Below are 20,879 nucleotides of genomic sequence, written 5' to 3'. Positions count from 1 at the left end.
CATCTGGATCTCTGGGTCCAGAGCTCAGAGGCAAGGTCTGGAACGAACGTGGGATGTGGGGGTCATTGACATTTGCTGGAAATGGGGCAGGGGTGCCAGGGACTTGCTGACTCTGTCTCTTCCACAGACCGCAGCTCAGAGCCTCACTCACTGAGAAACCTAAGCACAAGGGTTATGCATGAGCTTCTGCAGAGCTTTCTAAACATCTTAAACCATTTCCATCAAAACATGCTTTGGTCCCGTGTCTGGAAGAACCAGTCTCACAATCTGGTGGGTCAGCAACCAACAGAGCACTTCTGAGTCCCAGTCAAGCTTAGTTCTGGAAGAGGCTGGAAAGTTGTATATGCGCTCCATAAAAGAATTTCCTCCAAAAGGTTCCCAAGAGACAGATCCTCATGGAGAGGGCATTCTCCTCTGCACCCAGACTCCACCTGGCATTGAGGACACCTGTCCTGAGCGCTGGCTCACCTGAGATCTGCTGAAAGCCACATGGAGAGAAAGCACTCCAGAACAGCAGGAGAAAAGGTTCCAGAAACCGCCTAGTTCACCCACAGTCGAGTCTGACTGGTCCTCAAATGGCAGCTTCCAATGAATGACCCAGAGTGGCCTCCTCCATCCCTGAGTCTCGAGTTTAATTGATGCCTTTGTCTCTCCTCGAAGGCCTCCTGGGAAATGCTCTTAAGGAACTTGTTCTACCCTAAGTGTAATATCCTGCCTTCAACCAAACCTTTCTTTTTTTTTTTTTTAAACAATTACATTTTTTTTTAGATTTTATTTATTTATTTATTTGACACAGAGAGAGGCAGCCAGCGAGAGAGGGAACACAAGCAGGGGGAGTGGGAGAGGAAGAAGCAGGCTCCCAGTGGAAGAGCCCGACGTGGGGCTCGAGCCCAGAACTCCAGGATCACGCCCTGAGCCGAAGGCAGACGCTTAAGGACTGAGCCACCCAGGCGCCCCTCAACCAAACCTTTCTAAGAAACTACTTTTTACGTGGGCCACCGGGGATTCAGTGATGAGCTGAATTCTGGCCATGTCTTCAAGGGACTCATGACCTAGTGGCCACCCTGATTAGTGGTTCACCCTGCTTTCCACAGTTCTTTCAAATTCCCCACGCTCCTCCAAGCTAACATATAATTTAACCAATCAATGAAAATATAGCTTATACCCAAAAGCACATTTGCTTGCCAGTGTCCCCACAGTCAAACCCAGAGACCTGCAGAAACTAGAAACTGTCAGTGAGGCTCATATACTCACAAGGCTTTCTCTGCATCCAATTACCTCTTCTCCAAATGAAACAGACCTCAAACCTACAACACCAATATTCACCAGTGAAGGGGTAGGTGTATTAAGAAAACCACCCTATTAAGGAAAAAAAAAAAAAAAGCCTGTGACTTTGAGTGTTTATCTTGAATCCAGGAAAACATATTTAGCAAGTCAGATACAGAGGGAGAAACTGGAGGAGAGTCTGTGAGGAATGAGAGAAGCAGGGGCAGAGCTGGGGACCACAGGGCAGGCCTCCCTGGGGAAAGATACGGGAGGAGGAAGCACAAACCTGAGCCTGTCAGACAAACTGAACTTCCTCCAGGGAAGTGAGGAGAAGCTCAGGAAATGAGAAGCTGGGCCCCCAGGAGAGTTGCTGAACTCTGGAGACCATGTTGGAACCACCGAATGCCTTCCCTTGCTTCTCTTCTTCCCACCTTATTTTATCGATCACAAATGACGAACAGAAAAGCAACTGGGAAACTTTGTCCGTGGCTCTGTATTTAGAGCCTAGAATGATAGAACTATCATGAGAATAACAGGGGGGCTAGACTGTAACAGGAAACAGCAGTACCGCATGTGGCTGGATCCTACGGCGAAGTCTACATGCAATTAAGAGAACATCTTGGTCATTAACCAGAGGCCACACAGGGGCCTAAGGGTCCAAGCTTTATAGGGGGACCTACCTTCAGATCGTAGGCTTCAAGAACATCCATGAGCTGACACGAAAGCCAAGAGTGTCTCCATCAGTGTGCGTACTGATGCGTGCGTAGAGCCCTACCTAGTGGCCTTACAGAATCAGACCCCGACCATAGGTTAAGGATCTTTGTCAGGGCCACATGCATGATGATGTCCTTTGGCAGAAAGGGCTTTGGAGTCAGACAGTCTTCATACAGAGTCCCAAATGCACCATTTAATAATGGCAGGACCTTGGGCAAATGATTTAACCTCTTGAGCCCGTCCTTTCCCATCTGTACAATGGGGATGCTAATAACTGTCATAAGGGTTGTCGTTCAGGACACAGGGTGGTGCCAAATACAAAATGCCCTGACAAGTCCCTGGCGTATGATGGGTGATCAAGATATAGGAGGTGATATCCTTCACTCTCTAGAGGAAGAGCCTCCCCATAGAAGCCAAGGAGTGGGGAGGTCACTTCAGGAGGAGGACACACACAGTTCAGGGACATGCACATGTGTGTGCCGGCCCGCAGTGTGCTGCCCACCGGGGAGTTGCATAGCCATTCTCTTGGGTGAGGCTGTTCCAGTGTGGCTGACAGCCGTGTCCACACCTGGTGACCCTGAGTAAGCCCTGGGGTCCAGCTGCCCCAGCAATGCCCTTGGGGGCACTTCACCACTAGCCATGCTGAAGTTACCCCCAGCCCTGAAGAGGGGGTCGGGAGGGACAGACTGCCCTGGAGGTGGGTCAGACGCAGGGGAGGAAAAAGAATACGGGTTAGAAACGTAAAAACAGAGTCCTTTTTGAAGACGGGCTACAGGGAAACCCTGGCTATCCAGTTCGGAGAAGTCACCATAAAAGAGAAGCCAGCACCAGACATTTGTCTTAAGAGGCACATGGAAAGCATCCCTTCTCTGGAACAAAGAAAACCAGACTTTGAGAAACCTGGAGAGAAGCTGACAAAGCCCAGAGGATCAAAACTTCCCAAGGACCCAGGAGCACTCCACCAGGCTCTGAAGAATAGGGTGGTGGCCATGATGTCCCTCCTAATTAATTAGCAGCACAACCATCCGCCACCCGAGGTAAATGGATAGTTACCTTGCAGGTCTCCAACTGGCCGGGGAAGAGCTAATAAGACGTGAATTTATGGAGGAAAGCCATGAAAAGTGGGCCTTGCAAGAGTTACTATCTGATACTACCTGCAAAATTATTAAAATAAGCCACCCAAAACTCTTTCAGCCATAGAGCACTGAGCTAATGAAGAAACACACATCATAAAAGAATAAATTGCCTACATAATAAACCTTGCATCTTCTCGAATGAGGCCATTAGAAATTGATCAGTTAATTTAGGAGCAGCTGAGGGCAGAAGCCCTGATGAAAGGCGCACCAGGAACCGCCTTCTAGAATCAGCTCTGTTAACAGCGTGCTGGGGTCACACAGGCTGCCCTGGTGGTGTTTCCTGAATGGGCACGTGGGCACAGGGGATTCTTCAGGAAAGCAGGGCATGTGGCTACAGGCCACTCACATGTCATGTCCGCAGAGCGGAGGAGGCCAGGGCCAGTCACGTGGAAAACTTGGTGCTCCCCTTCCTCCCAGGGCCCAAAGCAGTGGGATGGCCTGTCATGGGAGACGCTTTCCATCTACCCCCTTTAAATGGCCACACTGATTCCGGCCCCCACCAGCTGCACACGGGTGGTGGACACACAGACGCACTCACACACATGTCCGTATATGCGCTCACACACAGGCTGACACACACTCTCACACGCGTGCACTCTTATACACACACACACTCACACGGTTAGGTAACACATACACCCACAACCTCTTGCATAAAATTCAGCCTCCTCCATCCCCTCCTTATTCCTCTGCCCTGCCCCACTCTGCACCCCATTTTCTAACCTGCCCTAATCTCTCCAGCGCCTGGCCCCTGGCTGGCTGCCTCCCCTCGCTCTGCGCCTCCCATGCCGGGCACCACCTCTCTTTGGCTTCTGCTTCTTCACATACTGCCATCTCGACTCGTCCACGGGTTCCCACCTGCTCCAGGTGAGCATGCTGGCAGGTCAGGCCCGACTCTCTGAACACCTGTGTCGCACGGTGGAGCCCTGGAATTCACGCCAGCACCCCAAGTCAGAATTGGGCCCCACGGCATCCCTCTGAGCTTTCCCGAGGGGCAGGGGGCTTGGTGCAGGCTGCGCCCCTCAGCGTTCTGGGGCTCTTACCTCATTCACAAAGACCCAGTGGCTGTCCTTGGAAGCCAGGTTGGTCTCCACGGCCTGCAGGGAGAAAAAGAAAACCAACATGAACAGAAGCAAGCCAGAAGCTGGCAGACACGCAGGCTGATAGCCGAGACGGGGTTTGATAAACATTGCTCTTGGAGATGTTTTTCTTCACGAAACATGCCGTCCCCCGGGGTCAGTTCTGGCTGCCTTAGCTACAAGACGCATCATTTGAACACAGACGTTTGATTTCCTGCTGTTCTTCCAAGCTCTCATGCACTAGCCCCAAGCAAGTTGGCAGTTCCTGTTGCTGTGGGCATCGCAGGGCTACCACATGTGGGGGCATTCCTCCCCTCTCTTGGAGAACACCGTTCTGGAGGGGAGCTTAGGGGGCTGATTCTCATGACTGCCCGAGGCTAGAGCCTCAGGAATCTGGAACGAGGGAGGGATGGCAGCTCGTCCAGCCGTGCTGAACGACACCTGGGAGGACAGCAGCTCACCGCTGGGGCTCTGAGCTGCCTTCAGTTCTAAGGAACCCACAGAGGACCCATAGAATTGGCTCCTTCTTGTTTCTGGGTGGTGATCGCACCCCCATCATTCTCTCTTACAGCACTTTGTTCTATTTCTTGATAGCACGTGCTATTGCTGTGCCTGAATAGTTAGCAGCTTATTTATTTCGTATCATCTATCTCCTTCACCAGCTTGCGGTCTCCGCATCTTGGGTGGTCACAGTTGTGTCCCAGAACCTTACACTATAACCAGCACTTAGTGTTCAATATATGAATGAATATTGCTGTCGAATACACGAAGGAAGCATGAGAGGGCAAGGCAGACAGGACCCTGTTCCTCATTTTGTGTCTCATGTGTTCTATGGGTGCTTTCACCCTCCTTTCATTGGAAAGCCAACAGATCGAAAGGAGGGAAGGAACCGATCGTAGTCAAGCATGTCCTGTAAGAACTCTGCCCGTTAGCACATGTCAAGTTCCTGCTGAGTGCCAGGCACTGTGCCAAGCCATCTAGGAACCCGGAGAGAGCTATCAGATTGTCGTCCTCTGTGTGTGTGTGTGTGTGTGTAGGTATGTGAGTGTGTATTTTTGTGATGTAATTTTTATTACTCTTTTTATTTTCAAAAATACAGAAAAATAAAAATGGTCAGAATCATCTCATAATCCTGCCCCATTTTTTTAAATGTGCTAAAGTGGTGAAAATGCCCCATTTATCCCTCCGCATTCATCCTCCAGAGATTGTCTGAGGTGTCCCCTTCTAGAAGGTTGTGGTACATACCTATGTACACATATCAAACAGATGTTTCTATTAAACTGGAATCATGAAATACACATCAGTTTACAACTGTCATTTTTTTACTTATCAAGGTATCAAGAATATCTTTCCTCATCCGTACACGGAGATCCGACTCATTCTTCTTAACCATAGGCATGGAGGGGTAAAGAGCCTGCCTGCACCAGCGACCCAGCCATACATGGGAGCTAGACCATTGCACTGTCGGTGCGTGGGCTTCTGTTAGAACTTCACCTACACAGAGAATAGATCGGTTTGCTGGCGAACACAACACACATGTGGAAAGAGAGCCTGTGGGAGTGCCCCAGCCAGCAGCCCAGTCCCTTACAGAGAGCTCCCACAAGACAGCAAGGGTGGACACCGGAGGTCTTTCTGGGCCATCCGGGGGCAGGGGGAGGCTTGAATTCTCCTTCTCCAGCCCAGAAGTGAGAAGGTGGCCAGCCCCTGTGAAGACAAATGAGGATGGGAGTCTGGACCGGGCTGGAAGGGGACTGCTTTCACCAGCTGTCGTTTAACCACTCCAGTCTCTGTTCAGCTATAAAAAATAGATAACACTCGCTTCCTCTTTTCTGCCAATATCTTCAGTCCTCAATCTCAAGAAGCAGGGAATACAGAAAATGGAACGGCATCCATACTGGTCCCAAGCCTTTCCCACGAAGCAGCGATGGGAAGTGGCCATCCCCACCCTTTGCAGGTTCCACCCTCATTCCTGGACTCACCCATATTCTTGGATCCTGGAAATCTTCTCTAGCCACACAAGTCTTCCTCTTCATGAGCCATGCCCCCACAAAACACTCTCTTCCTCAGGATAAGTAAGTTATGTCTAAGAATGCCTAGGCTGCTCCATAGAGGGCTCCTCTCTCTCCTCTCTCTCTCTCCTGTTCTCTCTCCTGCACCTAGAAGAAAGGAGCTCCAGAGATTCCAAGCCCTTGTGGGGCCATGTCCCAAAGACGCTTTCTCCTCATTCTACTCACTCCATATACCAGCCCCTCTCCCGAGAAGCTGTGAGAACTTCTGGGCTGGCTGCCCTCTGAGGAGCCTCGGACTTTCAGAGGAGGTGAAGGGACAGCACGTCCAGGTGCAGTCCCAGCTTCCCAGCCCAAAGCCTCCCTCCTCTCAACACAGACTTTCAGGAATGTCTTCAGAAGCTTGGAGGCCTGGGGAGGAGGTGTGGGAGGGAGACGTGGACACAGGGTGCTCTGAGAACACTGCAGCCCGTGGCTGGGCTCTGGCTTGCCTCCATTCCCAAAACCTCAGCATTCCCTCAACGCTCACATGGAGGGCACCAGGGACACGTTCAACCAGTCTGTACAGAATATAGCGCTGGGAGGGTGTCACTGCATCTCAGAAAGCTGGAACGCCAAACTGAATCTAAAGAGATGCAGCTTGGGGCGCCTGGGGGGTTTAGTCAGTTAAGCGTCTGCCTTCGGCTCAGGTCATGATCCCAGGGTCCTGGGATCAAGCCCCACATTGGGCTTCTTGCTCGGCAGGGAGCCCATCTCTCTCTCTCCCTCTGCCTGCCACTCTGCCTACTTGTGCTCTCTCTCTCTCTGTCAAATAAATAAAATAGTTAAAAAAAATAAAGAGATACAGCTTAGCAAGGCCGCACTCAAAGCCTTACTCTTGGTTTCCAGGAACAGAAGGGCAACTGGGGAGATGAGACTTGGAAGCCACACTGCTGAGGAAAGAGCCCTGAAAAGGCAGGGGCTGGGCGTTGACTACTGGGCCACCCCACTTGACGGAGGACAATGCAGGCTGGATTTGGTCACAGAGCGGGACAGGGAAAGTATAGGCGTCTTTAGGCACATGAAGAACCGTCATATGTGAGAGAGACTGAAATTGCTCTTTGCAGCCTCTCAGCGTTGACTTAGGACCAAGGTCTCCAGGAATCAGGGAGGGAGGTATCAAGTCAATAGAAGACAGAACTTTCTGACTTTCCGAGCAGTTCAAGATGGAACGGGCTGCTTCGGGAGCAGTAAGATCTCATCGGGGGACATGGACGAGTGGAAGGTGAACAGCATGTCCCTGAAAGGGACTTAAGTATCAGCAGGGAGGTTGACCATGGGTGAAGGGCAAGACTCCGTCAGGCACGGACATTCGGAAGCAATGATTTGAAAGTCTGGCTGTGGGTAGGCACCTTTTAGGGTGCCATGAAAATGCAGACCTTGGGTGCCCCACTCCTTGGGATCCTGATGCAGTGAGAATGGTGATATGCCTGAGGTCCTGCATTATTTCAGAGCTCCCACCCTGACTCTTGGCCTCTACGGCTAGAAGCCCTGCTCCAGAATGTTTAGTTCTGTGAGTCGGAAGGTATAGTTGCACCCGTGCAGGTGAAAGGTCCTCTGTTACCCGCGGGAGCCAGCAGTGCAGGGGATGTGACACAGCTGCGGGGACATCCCAGGAAACAGCTGGGACCCTGGCTCCTCTCAGGAGTTGTCCCACCTGGTCTCAGACTCACGCATGAAAGATATTGATGGGGAGAATTGATCAGAAAACCCCACAGGACAACTGGCCAACTTTCCCATCCTACTTTCCACACCAATTAAGCTCGGCTAATTTGTTAAGCCTCTTTTCCCCACGCAGAGATAAACAGCACTTGGCTGCAGCCTTTTCCATAGGATGCAATTCGCACAGCAGCCGAGCTAGATGATAAGAAGAAGCTGCTGCAGATTGAGAAAGAACACCTCTCCCCCCCAACCAGTTACTGGAGAGCTGCCAGCTCCGTGGGAAGAGCCCTAAATGCTCACAGCCCAGTGGGCAGTGTCTCTCCCAGCACCTCTAATCCCCCATCTAAAGAGCCATCCTGCCCTCTTCCTCCCCAGCCATGTCTGCGGCGGGTGCAGCCGAGTCCTCTCGTCCATGGCAGAGCCAGCGGGGCAAGGGGGAGGCAGGCAGGCAGAGCGTGTTTGAATCCCAGTCTGGCACTGCTTAGCTGTGGGCTGCTGGGCGAGCTACTCCACCTCCCTGAGCGGCAGCTCCACGCCTATAAGGCGTTTGAATGCCAACAGTGCTATCGACGCTCTGCCCGCATTCCCCCTGAATTCCATTAGGGTTTGTGAGCACACTGGCTCCCCGCGTGTGTTCACGCCCAACGGCAGACACCCGTGGCTCAGGCTGCTGGAACCCCGCGCAGCACTCACGGTGCCTGGGAATTTACACCCCTCACTAAGGACTGAGACTGTCACATATACAAATCCCAGCTGCCCTATTCCCAGATGGGGGCTGCTCCGAGTGTGAGCTCAGCTGGGTCCGGAATCTGTCCATGGGACCACACCCAAACTGCCTCACTTGCTAGCGTACCCCCCGACCTCCATTTCCCGGTCCCATATTCCCACTCCCCTGCTGGCTTTCTTTTTTTTTAATTCCCCTGGGAACAAACACTTCTTAATAAATCATTGTCACACAAATCCTTGCCCCAGAGTCTGCTTCTGGGAACCCAACCTGAGACCTCCCACCCTGGGGTTATCATGGGAATTAAATGAAATCATGTGTGAGGCTCCCGGCCCAGAAAGGAGCTCATTATAGATAAGCAGTGAACATGAAGGTCCTTCCCATTCCTTCCACTCAAGTCTCCAGCCTGGTCATCATTCAATGGGCTCTTGAATGTGTAGACATGTGCAGTCTCATCTACTCCTTCCCTCACTCAACAGTGCCCCCAGCTATTGTCCTCTCTGGAATGCAGGTGTGAGCCCGGAGCCTCGTCCGGGCCATCATGGAGCCAAGAGTGCCAAGACAATCGATAATAAACACAACATGGCCACTGTGATGAGCGCTGTCTCCTCCATGAGTCCACAGACCTTTCCAGGCAGCACAACGTGGCACCTCCCTTCACCTTGGCATCACTGGAGGTCCACTGCTGTGTACCACTCTCAACATCAGCAGAGAAGTATTGAGCTAACTAGGCAAATAAAGGGTGACCCTTCATTCCATGGGCTCTTCATTCCTGGCGCTCTGCTCAGGGTGGGCTCGAGTCACTCACCTCCAGCAAGTAGGGAGGCCGCATTCCTGCAGTTGGGTTTCTCTGCTGGAGCTGGGCGCCATGGCTGTGGGACAACCTCGAAAATAATGCAGTGGCAGGTGATAGAGTCCCGAACAACTGCAGAAGCTCCACCTAGACCCCGTGGGTGCACGAACCATGTCTCAGTGAACCCAAAGGGCCCCTGCACTGGCAGCCCTGGTTAAGTTGCTACTGTGAGCCTCACAAGGCCTTGCCAAACCATCAGTGACCGATTTCCCGGCTCTTGTGGTCCATCAGTAGATTGGCCAACATAGAACTTCAGAAGAAGAGCTGAGAAGGTGGAAACTTCCAAAGGCTCATGCCAACTCCTATTTGAGCCCCTTTTCAATAGGAGACCCAAGGAGCTTACTGTGGCATGTAGCCCATAGAAAGGGCTGGGATGGTGGACAGAGGCCACCAGTGGTGAGGGCATCACTTCCAGAGGCACAGCTAGGTGTCTATACTTGTCCTGCACCCATACACCACCTTCTTGAGAAAAAAGTACACTGTCATAGCTAGACACCTGTAAAGAACGTGGAAGGCAGCTGTCCTTCCCACACCTGGGGAAGAGAATATGTCCCCTTGTCCAGGAGCAGCAGCCCCTGTCCGGACCTCGGGCCAATGACAGTTTTCCCACAGCTAACTGCATCAACAGAGCTGGACTGTAAGTGACACTGGACACTGACATGCCATCCTGCAGGGCCCCCGGGGGCCAAGGGACATTTGGATCCTGTCCTGGCCCCTCAGCCATCCTGATTCCACTGTTTCCATAGAGAGGTAGATGCAGACCGAAGCCCAGCTCCTGGCTCCCCAACTCTAGACAGAAAGCAGCCCCTAGTGCTGACGGGAATGGTAGATGCAGGGTGGCTCGCCTGGATGGGGCGGGAGAGGCCCCTTGGCCATATGGAGGTGGAGATCAGTTCTAATATCCAAACGCCTAAAAGGAGGCCGAGAAGACAGTTGTTCTAAGGGGCTGCAGGAAGCACCTCCAGCCTGGTCCCCTCCCTCTGTGTTCTCTGCCATTCACACACGACCAAGTCTGAGCCATCTCCTTTGATCAAGCACCCCACCAGATACTTCAATACTCCATCTCCCCCACCTCACAACACACACACCTCCCTTTCCTCACACAGCCGACTGAGTCAGGCAGTGTTCTCCTCCCCACCCCACAGACAGGGAGCCAGGACCTAGAACCGGCCTCGTAGGTCACACAGGGCCTTCCGCTAGTACTTGGCAGGGGCTGGATTTGAACTCGGGTCTGTCTGTCTCCAAAGCCTGAGTTCTTTCCCCTCCATCATGCTGTTCCTCAAAAAGCCTCAACAGCTGTCAGGGCAAGCACCACGAGAGCCTTCGGGCCTTGGCCTGGCCCCCGACAATGGGGACAAAACAATCATTTTTCTCACAATGAAGAAAACGCCGTGATGAGCGTCAGTGACTTCCTTCTCCAGGTTAACTTGTTCTCATCAGCCTGAGACCATTATTCCATTTGCATTTCTTTTTTTTTTTTTTTTTGATGTGTAATACTTTTTATTGCAGTACTTTTTTTAAATAATATTTTTTATTATATTATGTTAGTCACCATACAGTACATCCCCGGTTTCCGATGTAAAGTTCGATGATTCATTAGTTGCGTATAACACCCAGTGCACCATGCAATACGTGCCCTCCTTACTACCCATCACCAGCCTATCCCATTCCCCCACCCCCTCCCCTCCATGAGCCCATTTCACTTTATCTTGGCCTAAAGGAATCATAAACAGAGTGGAAAAACCCTCCACATGGAAGCCTTCCAGCAGCATCTCTGAGGATTTATTTTCCAAAGTGCAAGTGCCACCAATTATTTATGTATGTGTTAATTGTTGGCCACTTCCCTAGGCACCCCCAACGCTGGGAGCCTGCAATAATGACAACTTGTCGACAATTAGCATCTTTTTAAAATCCCAACTCGTAGCATTTCAGAGCATTCCCTCCATGGAGCGCAGGCCCTGGCACTTTCCCAAGGATGGTAGTGCACTAACTTTAAAGGCCCGCTGCTGCCTTTGCAACAGCATGCTATTTAGGAACAATCCTCTCTGTGCAATGTCACCCCTCTGGAGCGTGAGGGAGTGCAGTGCCCCCCGTTGGCAAAGAAGGGGAGTAGCTGGCTACAAGACTATGGATGATCGAGGAGCCCATTTACAAGGAAAGCAGCAAAGCAGCTGCCATGATCAGAAGTTCAGAAGCCGTAGCCCAGAACCACGAGGAAACCCACAAAGGACAGCCATCACTGAACTATTTCTGGCCACTCTGGGCTTCCCAGAGGCCTGCCTTCTCGAGAAAGGGGCCTGAGATTCTGGCCCAGCTACCTCTCCTGTTTACCCTAGCCTTGTCTCCAGACTTTTTGAGGCCTTGCTCTCACCAGAAAACAGCCTTAACGTTCTCCCAAGTTGATGATTCCTACTGCTGGCTCCAACCTTACTCCTAGGTCCCACCGGGGAATCTTGAACTGTATGTGGGTTTCTTTTCCAGTTTCTTGTCCCAGGCCCTTCCCAGGAAACGGCCCCTCCTGGCCCAGCATACATTATGTGTTCCCACCTCACCCCCCACTCTGCTGGAGCTTTCTCGAAGCCAAGGGCCCTCATCCTTGGTGGGAGCAGGAACCACAGTCACCTGAGCACATGGACGGTCGCTTAGCATGGGCGTGCTGGTGGGCAGGTTGGTTGCTGGGCAATCGAGCCCAGCCACACAAGGCCATCTGGGGAAGAAAGTGTGGCAGAATTCAGCCCGTGTAGCTTCCAAACCCAGCTCCGGGGGACGCTAAGAGGTGTTTGCCGAGGGAAATGTGAGCCTGCTGTAGGAAGTTCAGGGAAGGTACTGGCTAGAAAAGGCTGGAGGGAAGGGCTGCTTGGAGACCGGGTACAATTGCTGGCACTTTCTGAACACCTCCTCTACCCAGACCCTGAGTGAAGCCCTGTACACATGACTCCCCAGTGAGTCCTCACAATGAGCCACTGAAGGAGGCTTCTGATCCAAGCAGCCAGATGGGGAGACTTGCCCAAAGGCTCCCTGCAAGTCAGCATCACCGAGGCTAATGACCAGCCCTGCCAGTACATCATGCAGACTTGAAGACAAACTCATTCTGGTCACATCTGGGGATCTTTCATACAAAAGCAAGAGCCACGGTGGAAGGTAATGCAGATAGTGATGAGGCCTGGGTAGTAAATCTGGGAAGCCACCGGCACTTCTGCAAAGTCAGGTCCCACGTTCTGCAGTTTCCTGCCAGCGCCACCCCACCCCCACCCCCACCCTTCCAAACTCCTGGATCAGGCGGTCCTCCGGTTGTATATGGGGGAAGACCCTCCAGTCCCTCACCAAGGCCTAAGGCCTGGTCTACATACCAGGCAGCCCCTTCCCCACATAGCACCTGGCAGACAATGAACTTTGGAAGATGTCTATGGAATCAATGAATGTGTGGACCCACAATGCTGCATATTTCCCTGATGCTGAGAATGACAAAGGCCAGGGACATAAAAAGGAAGCCCCAAATAGTCAGATGGGGTACTGACGTACAGGTCCTCCTCCCTTTGCACGGTGCTGCCTTAACAGAAACCCACGCATACGGGACCTCTGTCCTTGTTTTGCACGGTTCGGATATGCACTTGATTTTTGGTTAACACTGTTCTGTGCAAAGTACTGCCTGTATTTGAAAATAGCACCCTTTTTCTACACATCTGAGAGAAGGTGAAATGAAACAAAGTGAACCTGAAAGGTGGATAAATGCAAGACATCGTGACCTTTGGAAACTGATGGAAACATGATCAAATTTTAGAGCTTTGCTGTGGGGATATAATTGCGTCTTCATTTGTGCTGAGTGCCAGAACTCCCGATGCAAGCTCCCATATATTCTGCTTAACAACACGGTAAGTTCTAGACCAGTCTGGTCAATCAGCAGCATTTTAAAAGATATTACTGTAACACTGGAGAGAGGGTATTCATCATCAGGTGGTTGTTTTTTTGGTTTTTTGAGTTTTTTCCCACTGGCTTTGATCTCAGACAAACTATTGTGTTGCTATCATAAAAAAAAAAAAGCATAATTGACTAAACACATGTAAAAATCTGATAGAACTGAACAATTTTTAGTCAATCATTAGACCTCCCTGGCCTCAGTCCTCACTGTTTACCAAGTTAGAGATAAACAGCTCTTTCAAGCCGCCTTCCCACTCTGTGCGGAGGGCAGGAGGGCCAGCCCACAGCCTCCGGGGGATGAAGATTCATTACAGATCATTTGTGGATCCTTCAGATGAAATAGAGACAGGTTCCAGGGCTGTGCTGGAAGTGCAATTTACTGTAATAAAAAGTGAGAATATGCTACATGTGGACAATTTATGAGGAAACGTTAATATCAGCAGAAAAATGAAATGGAGTCTGCTCACAGGCACGACCCGTTTAATAAGAGCAACTTGGAGAAGTACAGCCAGCGCTGCCGGTGAGTAGCAACTGATGGATACTCGGGTTTTAATAAATGGTCCATAATTTCCCTGCCATCTGGAGGGCACGGACGCCAAAGAAGGCCCTCCGTGTTCTATCTACTCTCACAGACACCCAGGCTTTGTCCTGCTGGGAGGCGATGGGAGCCGGCTTTTCGATCAGATTTTGTCTCGTGGAGAAGAGAGGCGTTCCTGCCGCTGGCCACGTGGACACTACCGCACCGTTCCTTTTGAGGACCGAGAGGTACAATAGAACAAATCACTCCTGAGCTTATTTACGCTCTGATTTGGCGAGAACAGCCGCCAGCCTCTGCAGCGGGCTGTGAACAATCTCATGACGCGGTCCCCCTGAGGCCAAGGGACGCAGCTCTGGGGTGGCAGGTGGCTGCGCTGAGCCATTTCTCATACACCCTGCCGTTCTGCTCCAGCTTCAAGTGATTTTCAGATATAAGCAAAGCCAAGTCCAAAACTGATTAAAAATGTTTTCTTCTCCCTCCCATGAGTATTTACACGTTCATGCTGGAGCTTGAGACGGCGCTGCCTGCATCCAAAGACGGGCTCTGGGGACCCATGGCATCAGAGGCTGCGGAACGAAGGGAAGGGGTGGGGACCATCTGGGGCAGAAAACTCCCTCCCAGGGCTGCTGAGTCGTATAAGGCCCCACAGCCCTGTCCCCCTGTGTGGCTGCCAGCCCCAGAGGCCAGACCCACGGCACACATCCACTGGGAGAACATCTACACTGCCCGGGCTGCTCAATTAAAGCATCAGCGTTCAAGGTTAATACCGTGACCCCTTCAAATCCTGCCAGGCAAGCGGCTTCTGCACACGGATCTAATTCCTTTTCTCAACCTAAATTGTTTTTAAAAGATGGAAGCGTTTGAATTCTTTTTAAGGCAATAAAGTTGAAAGTAGCAATTCTTTACCAAGCTGATAAGAGCTGCTGGGTGTAATTTGTATTCTTTTTTATGAGCCTGACTTTTTGGAGAATGGAATAGAAAGAAAAATATCTTCTTTTCAGTTCTGGAGACAAGAGCTGCTTCTTCCTCAGGCTGCTGGGGAGGAGTTCTCTGGCTTGGCAATTGTCACGAAACAAGTCCCTGATTTGTGACATGGGAAAGCCAGGGAGGTGCCCTGCATGGGAAAGGGGGCATAAAGCTCACCTCGACACTCTCACCCCACTAAAAGTGATTCAGAGGGGCCGTGGGTGGGACCGCACAGTCTTGGGGAGGAAGGAGGAGAGGATACTGCAAATTCAGTGAAAAGAGAACAGGGAGGATCTATTTTCTTTAGAATCCACAATATAAACTCTTCTACAAGCTTTGAGACAGCTCCTCTCCAAGTACAACGCCTCTGTGCTGCTGGGTCCCAGACCTGGGCATGGCCAAGAACCTCATCTTTTGCCCAAAGTCCTCTGGGCCCAAGTTCAAGTCCGGTGACTCTACATTCAGCTGCTACACGTCTACATCTGACACAGAAGCCAAACACGCTTTGTCTGCAGGGGTGAGGCCGACCTGCCCCACCCTCCACACTCCTGACTCGCACAAAGCCTTGGAAAGGCCCTACCCGTGGAATGGCATTGCTTGAAAAGAAAACTCCGAGCACAGGGCTTCTAGGCTCAGTATCAGGAGTAAAAAAGGCAGTGAGAAAACTCACCTGCACGCCCTAGAGCTGCAGGTCTGAAGCGCCACACTGGCTTCATCTAAGCTGATGATCCTGGCGACAGACATGAAGGTAGGAGGCAATCCTGCCTGACCCCGGGGACAACGTTAAACCTCAAACTCCCCAGGTACTCCCATCTGCGTGTGCATGCGCACACATACACACACACACACACACACACACGCACACACACAAACAATCCCACTTCATACACCTTTGTAGGGGAACGTGGGGCACAAATAAAGAAACATATCAGTAAATCAAAAATGCAAAATGCCCAGGATAGTCATTATTACAACTCTCTCAAATTCCTAGCTCGGATTCATCCTGGTCTTTCTTGCTTTCGTGACCAGATTTTCCACATGGCCTCCAAGGTGCTTATTCCAAAATGTAAATTCTCTATCTATATTGGCACTATGTCTTGCAACAAATCCTGAAAGGTGACCATTTCTGATCCCCTTTAAAAGAAGAGGAAAGCAAACCAGGCAATGACTGACTAGCCAGCTCTTTGGGTTCACAGACAGGAATAGCATCATCTCTGCCTAGACTGGAGAACCCAGAAGTATAGCCCAAAGAACGACAGCATGAGACAGCCTGTCAATATGTCTGGAGTAGCTACCTGTCCCACCAGACCCCGAGAACGGGGAGACTCATGATGGTCTCAAGCCCTCGCCTGTGGTCATTTAGTACAGACTTGATACTTCTTGACTACATGCTCCCTAGGACCAGGTTGGCTATAGCCCAAGGGGAAGGCCAAGTGCCCACTGGTGCTGGTCTGGGCTCAGGGGAAGCACTACTGGCACAAGGCAAGAGGCCTCAGGCTAGAAAGGGACCTAGCCCCATAGGTTTCCTGAGGAATTTGCTTAATCTAGAGAAAGAGCAAGGCAGGAGGGAGGCCCAAAGGAGAAAAAAGGGCTTCTTGGACTCATCCACTTTGGGGAATCATGGAATTTAGAAGTCAAAGAAGCAGGTGTCAACCTCGAGAAAAATCCATGAGCAGGCATGAGAGAGATGACAGCAGGATCCACCTACCCATTGAACAGCCGTGGACCTAGGTTCCTACTAGATGCCAGGTACTGTGAGCAATCTGGACAAGGAAGTAAGGAAGTCTTGGGCCCTATCCTGGGGCAAACCCAGCCTACTTAGAGAGACAGTCCCCCACACAGAGAAAATTGTACTGGATAAAAGCAGAACGTGCAGTGATCGGGGAGTGTTCAGTGAATAAGGAGCCCGGTACCAACTCCCTCCGGGAGACTGGAAGTTCCCATGCTGGGGGTGGGCAGTGGTGGGGCAGTCGGGTATTCCAGTCTAAGGAGACAGCATGTGTAAGCCTGGAGGTGAGAAAGGGCATTAGGTTAGGGAGTGCTTGTTGAGTCACATCTTTACATCTTGTGAATAAAGATTGGATTCTAAAATCACTTATAATCAAAATTAGCCACAAAGACTTCTTAGCTCATGGATAAAGTGTAGTACAGAAAACATAATTTATGTAAAGAATCCTGGATCTGTTCCTCTGACCTTTATTAATCAATGTTTCTCTATGCCCTGCAATTAGAGCTTCATTTTCTTCCCTGAGTGTATTGACTAAACCATCACCTACTTGCTTCGCCCCTGAAAGCCATGCTCCCTCTTCTGTCCTGTCAGATCGCTGTTCTATCCAGTCGGTCAGACCAGAAAGCTTTGGAACCTCTTCCCACCTTGCAGGTTAATGTGGGAAGTGTATGGTCAGACCTGCATTCTAGAGAGGTCAGGCTGGCCATGTGGAGAAGCCCTTGAGACCATGCACACATTCTTTCCAGCACATTCTCTACCATGTCAAGCTTTACTGTGCCCCTTGCCTATTGACGGGGCCAATGTGGCATCATGTGGCCTACGTGCCTATCGGCTGGAGTCAAATCTACACACGAAGCATCCCCACTATTGGTCATTCTGTGGCTCAAAATCAAAGGTGGGAGATCAGTAGCATGACCTGAAATACTGCCAGGTCCCAAACAGCAGGGCCTATGCAGCGGAGCTGAGCTTTTATCTTGTAAATTGGGAGCCCCCAGAGTGTGTACTATGGAATAGAGGAGGCTGAGGAGTTGCTAAGAGTTCTCCTATTTAAGAAAAAGAAAAACCTATGCTCAGAAATCTGAGGTATACCGCACCCTGAAGAATCACAAAGGGCACTAACAGAAATGTCGTTGGAATGTGACAAGCTACACGTGGCCCCTCCAGGTTGTATGCTGAAGTCCCAATCCCAGTACCTCAGAATGTAACTGTCTTTGGAGATAAGGTATTTCAAGTGGTGATTAGGTTAAAATGAGAGCATTAGGGTGGGCCTAATCCAATCTGACTCCTGTCGGTACGAGAAAGCAAGAGACACCAGGGATACCTGCTCCCAGAGAAAAGGCCACGTGAGGACACAATGGGATGACAGCCATCTACAAAGCAGGAGGAGAGGCCTCAAAAGAAACCAATCCTGGCGACACCTTGATCTCGGACGTCTGGCCCCCAGAATTGTGGGGCAATACATTTCTGTGGTTTAAGCTCCCCAGTCCACGGTACTGTGTTATAGCAGTCCCAGCAAACTAATACAGGGGAGGCTGAAAGTTCTCCTGAAAACAAACAAACAAACAAACCTGGTCAGAAAGTCTGAGATACAATGCATTTATATGCCCACCTTGAAGAACCACAAAGCACAGTAGCAGAAAAGTCCTCCTATCACAGAAAATCATCGAACTTGGCTGAACCCCGTGTCTATCAAACTGATCTCCCCAGAATATTAAGTTTCTTTGTTCAAGGAACACATGGATATTTCACGGGACACTAAGGTGGCAACAGAACTGGGCGGGGTAAATGGTAGTCCAGGCCTCAGGAGGCCCAGGAGAGGACGTTCAGATGGGAAGGATCCGGTCCATCTGGATTCCAGATGGGCCAGACTGGCCGCATGGAGGAGAAGGTCACAAGCACAAGAGGTGCCTGGAATCAGCTGGGAAGCAGTTCCAGTGATCCAGGAATGTGGCGGCGAGGGCCAGCCCAGAGTGAGGCCACCAGGCCAGAGAGGACAGGATGGAGTGTGCACTGTTTAGAAGGAAAACATTGACAAGAGATGGCCATCCACTGGAAACTGAGTGAAGTGTGAAGGACAAAAAGAAATCTGACAGGGCACTAGACCCAATCACATAAAAGCAGAAGGTGGAATCAGGCTCAGTGAGGAAAATGAATTCAGGCATTACCTCCTGGACAGCAGGAAGTCGGAGACGCGAGTCCTGAAAGTTCGGGAGAGATGACTGATGGTGGTGAGAGTGAACAGGGAGAAGGCAAGGTCTTGTCTCAAGCCAAAGGGGAAAGGGCACAGGACAAGGCAGATGACACAGTATCAAGTTAGCCTAGACCCCCTCCCCACCACATCCTCTAGTGTAAGAACCGGCAGCGGCTGACTTGATCTACAGACGCATTCAGGTGGCTCTGGCAGCAGCACCAGTGACCTATGGAGGCTGGGAGCCAGGCAAGCATGGCAGGACAGGAACGTCACCTTCACCTTTGGACCGCTATTGTTTCTACTGGTGCTGGCCAAGCCACCCAGCACCTCTTGGAGACTACACAGCACACACCCAGCTGTACCACTTTCAACCCCCAAGAATGTATTTTTTTGAAATTATGAGTTACACACACACACACACACACACACACACACACACACACACACCTTCCCTCTATACCTGGTACTGATCCAGAAGGTTCTAAACCTAACTGGAAGACTTCACATTATCCTTGTACATTTCATGCTGTTGGAATCAGTCTGCCACTCTACCCAAAGTGTTCAGACCACTTTGGAACTTCTTCCTGCCTCGTGACATCATCGTCTTCATCTTGGATTTATTAAAGGGGGAAATTTTATCAGGCTAGCCTCATGGTGATCAGGCAAGGGAGACGGTGTATGTGAAGGAGACCTAGGTCCTAGTCCTTGCTTTTCCTGTATGTCATCTACCTTCTCTGGGCTCCACTTTCTTCATCTGAAAAGTCTGAGAGACAGACAAGAGTGATGGTTGGTTCTCAGTATATTCTAAGATTCTGTGGTCAGGTTCCCAATGATCTGGGCAGCTCAGAGGTTTGGGAGAAGAGAAAAGGGTTGTCCCATATGGGAGTCAGAGACAATTGTAGGGTGTTGGCCACCCAATATCAGAACACCCTTGATTTGTGGAGATGCTCGTTGTATGTGTCTTGGCCAGAGGTAAGGGGGTGCAAAGGGAGGAGATTTCTCCCCCCAGCCTACACAGGCCAACACAAGACCTAAGCTTACCAAAGTGGATTCCCCTGAGTGGTGAGAAAGTGACCCAAAGATCTAATTGAAAAACTAATCCCAGCAATGAGGGTAGTGTTGTGAGTCCAATGATGTTGTCTTATCCGGACTTAGAAGTGACCTCGACCATGTCCCCACCATCTGACCTCCCATAGGTTTCCAGCCCTGACTCCCCCTCCTTCTGCCCACCTTTGTGAGCTGCCCAATACCATTTGAATACATTTCTTTCATTTCCTATTAACTCTGTTTTAGAACTTTTTACAAGCAATAGGGAAAATATTTCTTTTTAAAATCTGAATATCACACAATAGTAAGACCAACGTGCTAAATAAGAACATTATTAATTTTTTAAGGGAAAAGAAATGGAGTAATTCCAAAGCACACTGAGACAATCATAAACCATAGTTTATAAACCTATTATTCTATATACAAAATCATACTTTAAAGTCAAGTCATATCAAAAGTCCTCTGTTGACAGATAGCAGTTCCTGGCCCTATCCCTGCTCCCAGTCCTGCCCTCCAGAGACAAACACTTGTAACTCTTTTAGATATTTCTTTGAGACTTACTTCCGTATTTTTCAATCTTATGTTCACACTGCTAAACTTGGTTGCTCAGTTTTAGACATTAGCATTACCCATTATCCTCCTGACATGGTAATGAGGACTTAACTTCTTACACAACCCTTCATCCTTGCATTTCCTGTCCCAATATTCCCCATCTACTTGTATCACGATTTTTAATTCAAAGTGTTGACTCCATTCAGATAATGAAATACTCTTCCCTACTAAGCCAAGTAGTGGACTATGATTGTTATTTCCTTGCTTATATAACTTCTGCTTCTCTTGGGTCAAAAATTGCCTCAATTTTATATGCGTCCAAAGGCTCAACCACATAAAATAGTCTTTCAGTTTCCTTACACCTCAGAGATGGCCAGTCAGAGCCCCTTCTCCCCTGCTCCCACATGGAAACTTGGTCTGCACAGCAAAGGAAACAGTCAACAAAACAGAGAGGCAACT

General features: G+C 50.3%; 1 protein-coding gene across 1 annotated transcript in view; it reads right to left on the bottom strand.

Moving 5' to 3' along the window:
- The window catches only part of GRID1 (glutamate ionotropic receptor delta type subunit 1), a 684,166-nt gene that overhangs the window by 243,008 nt on the left and 420,279 nt on the right, over positions 1–20,879 (bottom strand). Inside the window, exon 5 of the mRNA XM_026504591.4 lies at positions 4,160–4,213. Coding sequence (XP_026360376.2) covers positions 4,160–4,213 — 54 coding nt within the window. The remainder of the gene's footprint in view (positions 1–4,159; positions 4,214–20,879) is intronic.

The sequence above is a fragment of the Ursus arctos genome, unplaced genomic scaffold (assembly GCF_023065955.2).
Source record: "Ursus arctos isolate Adak ecotype North America unplaced genomic scaffold, UrsArc2.0 scaffold_7, whole genome shotgun sequence".
Taxonomy (NCBI): domain Eukaryota; kingdom Metazoa; phylum Chordata; class Mammalia; order Carnivora; family Ursidae; genus Ursus; species Ursus arctos.
Note: the sequence above shows the minus strand (reverse complement) of the source record. Positions and strands in the feature narration are given on the sequence as shown.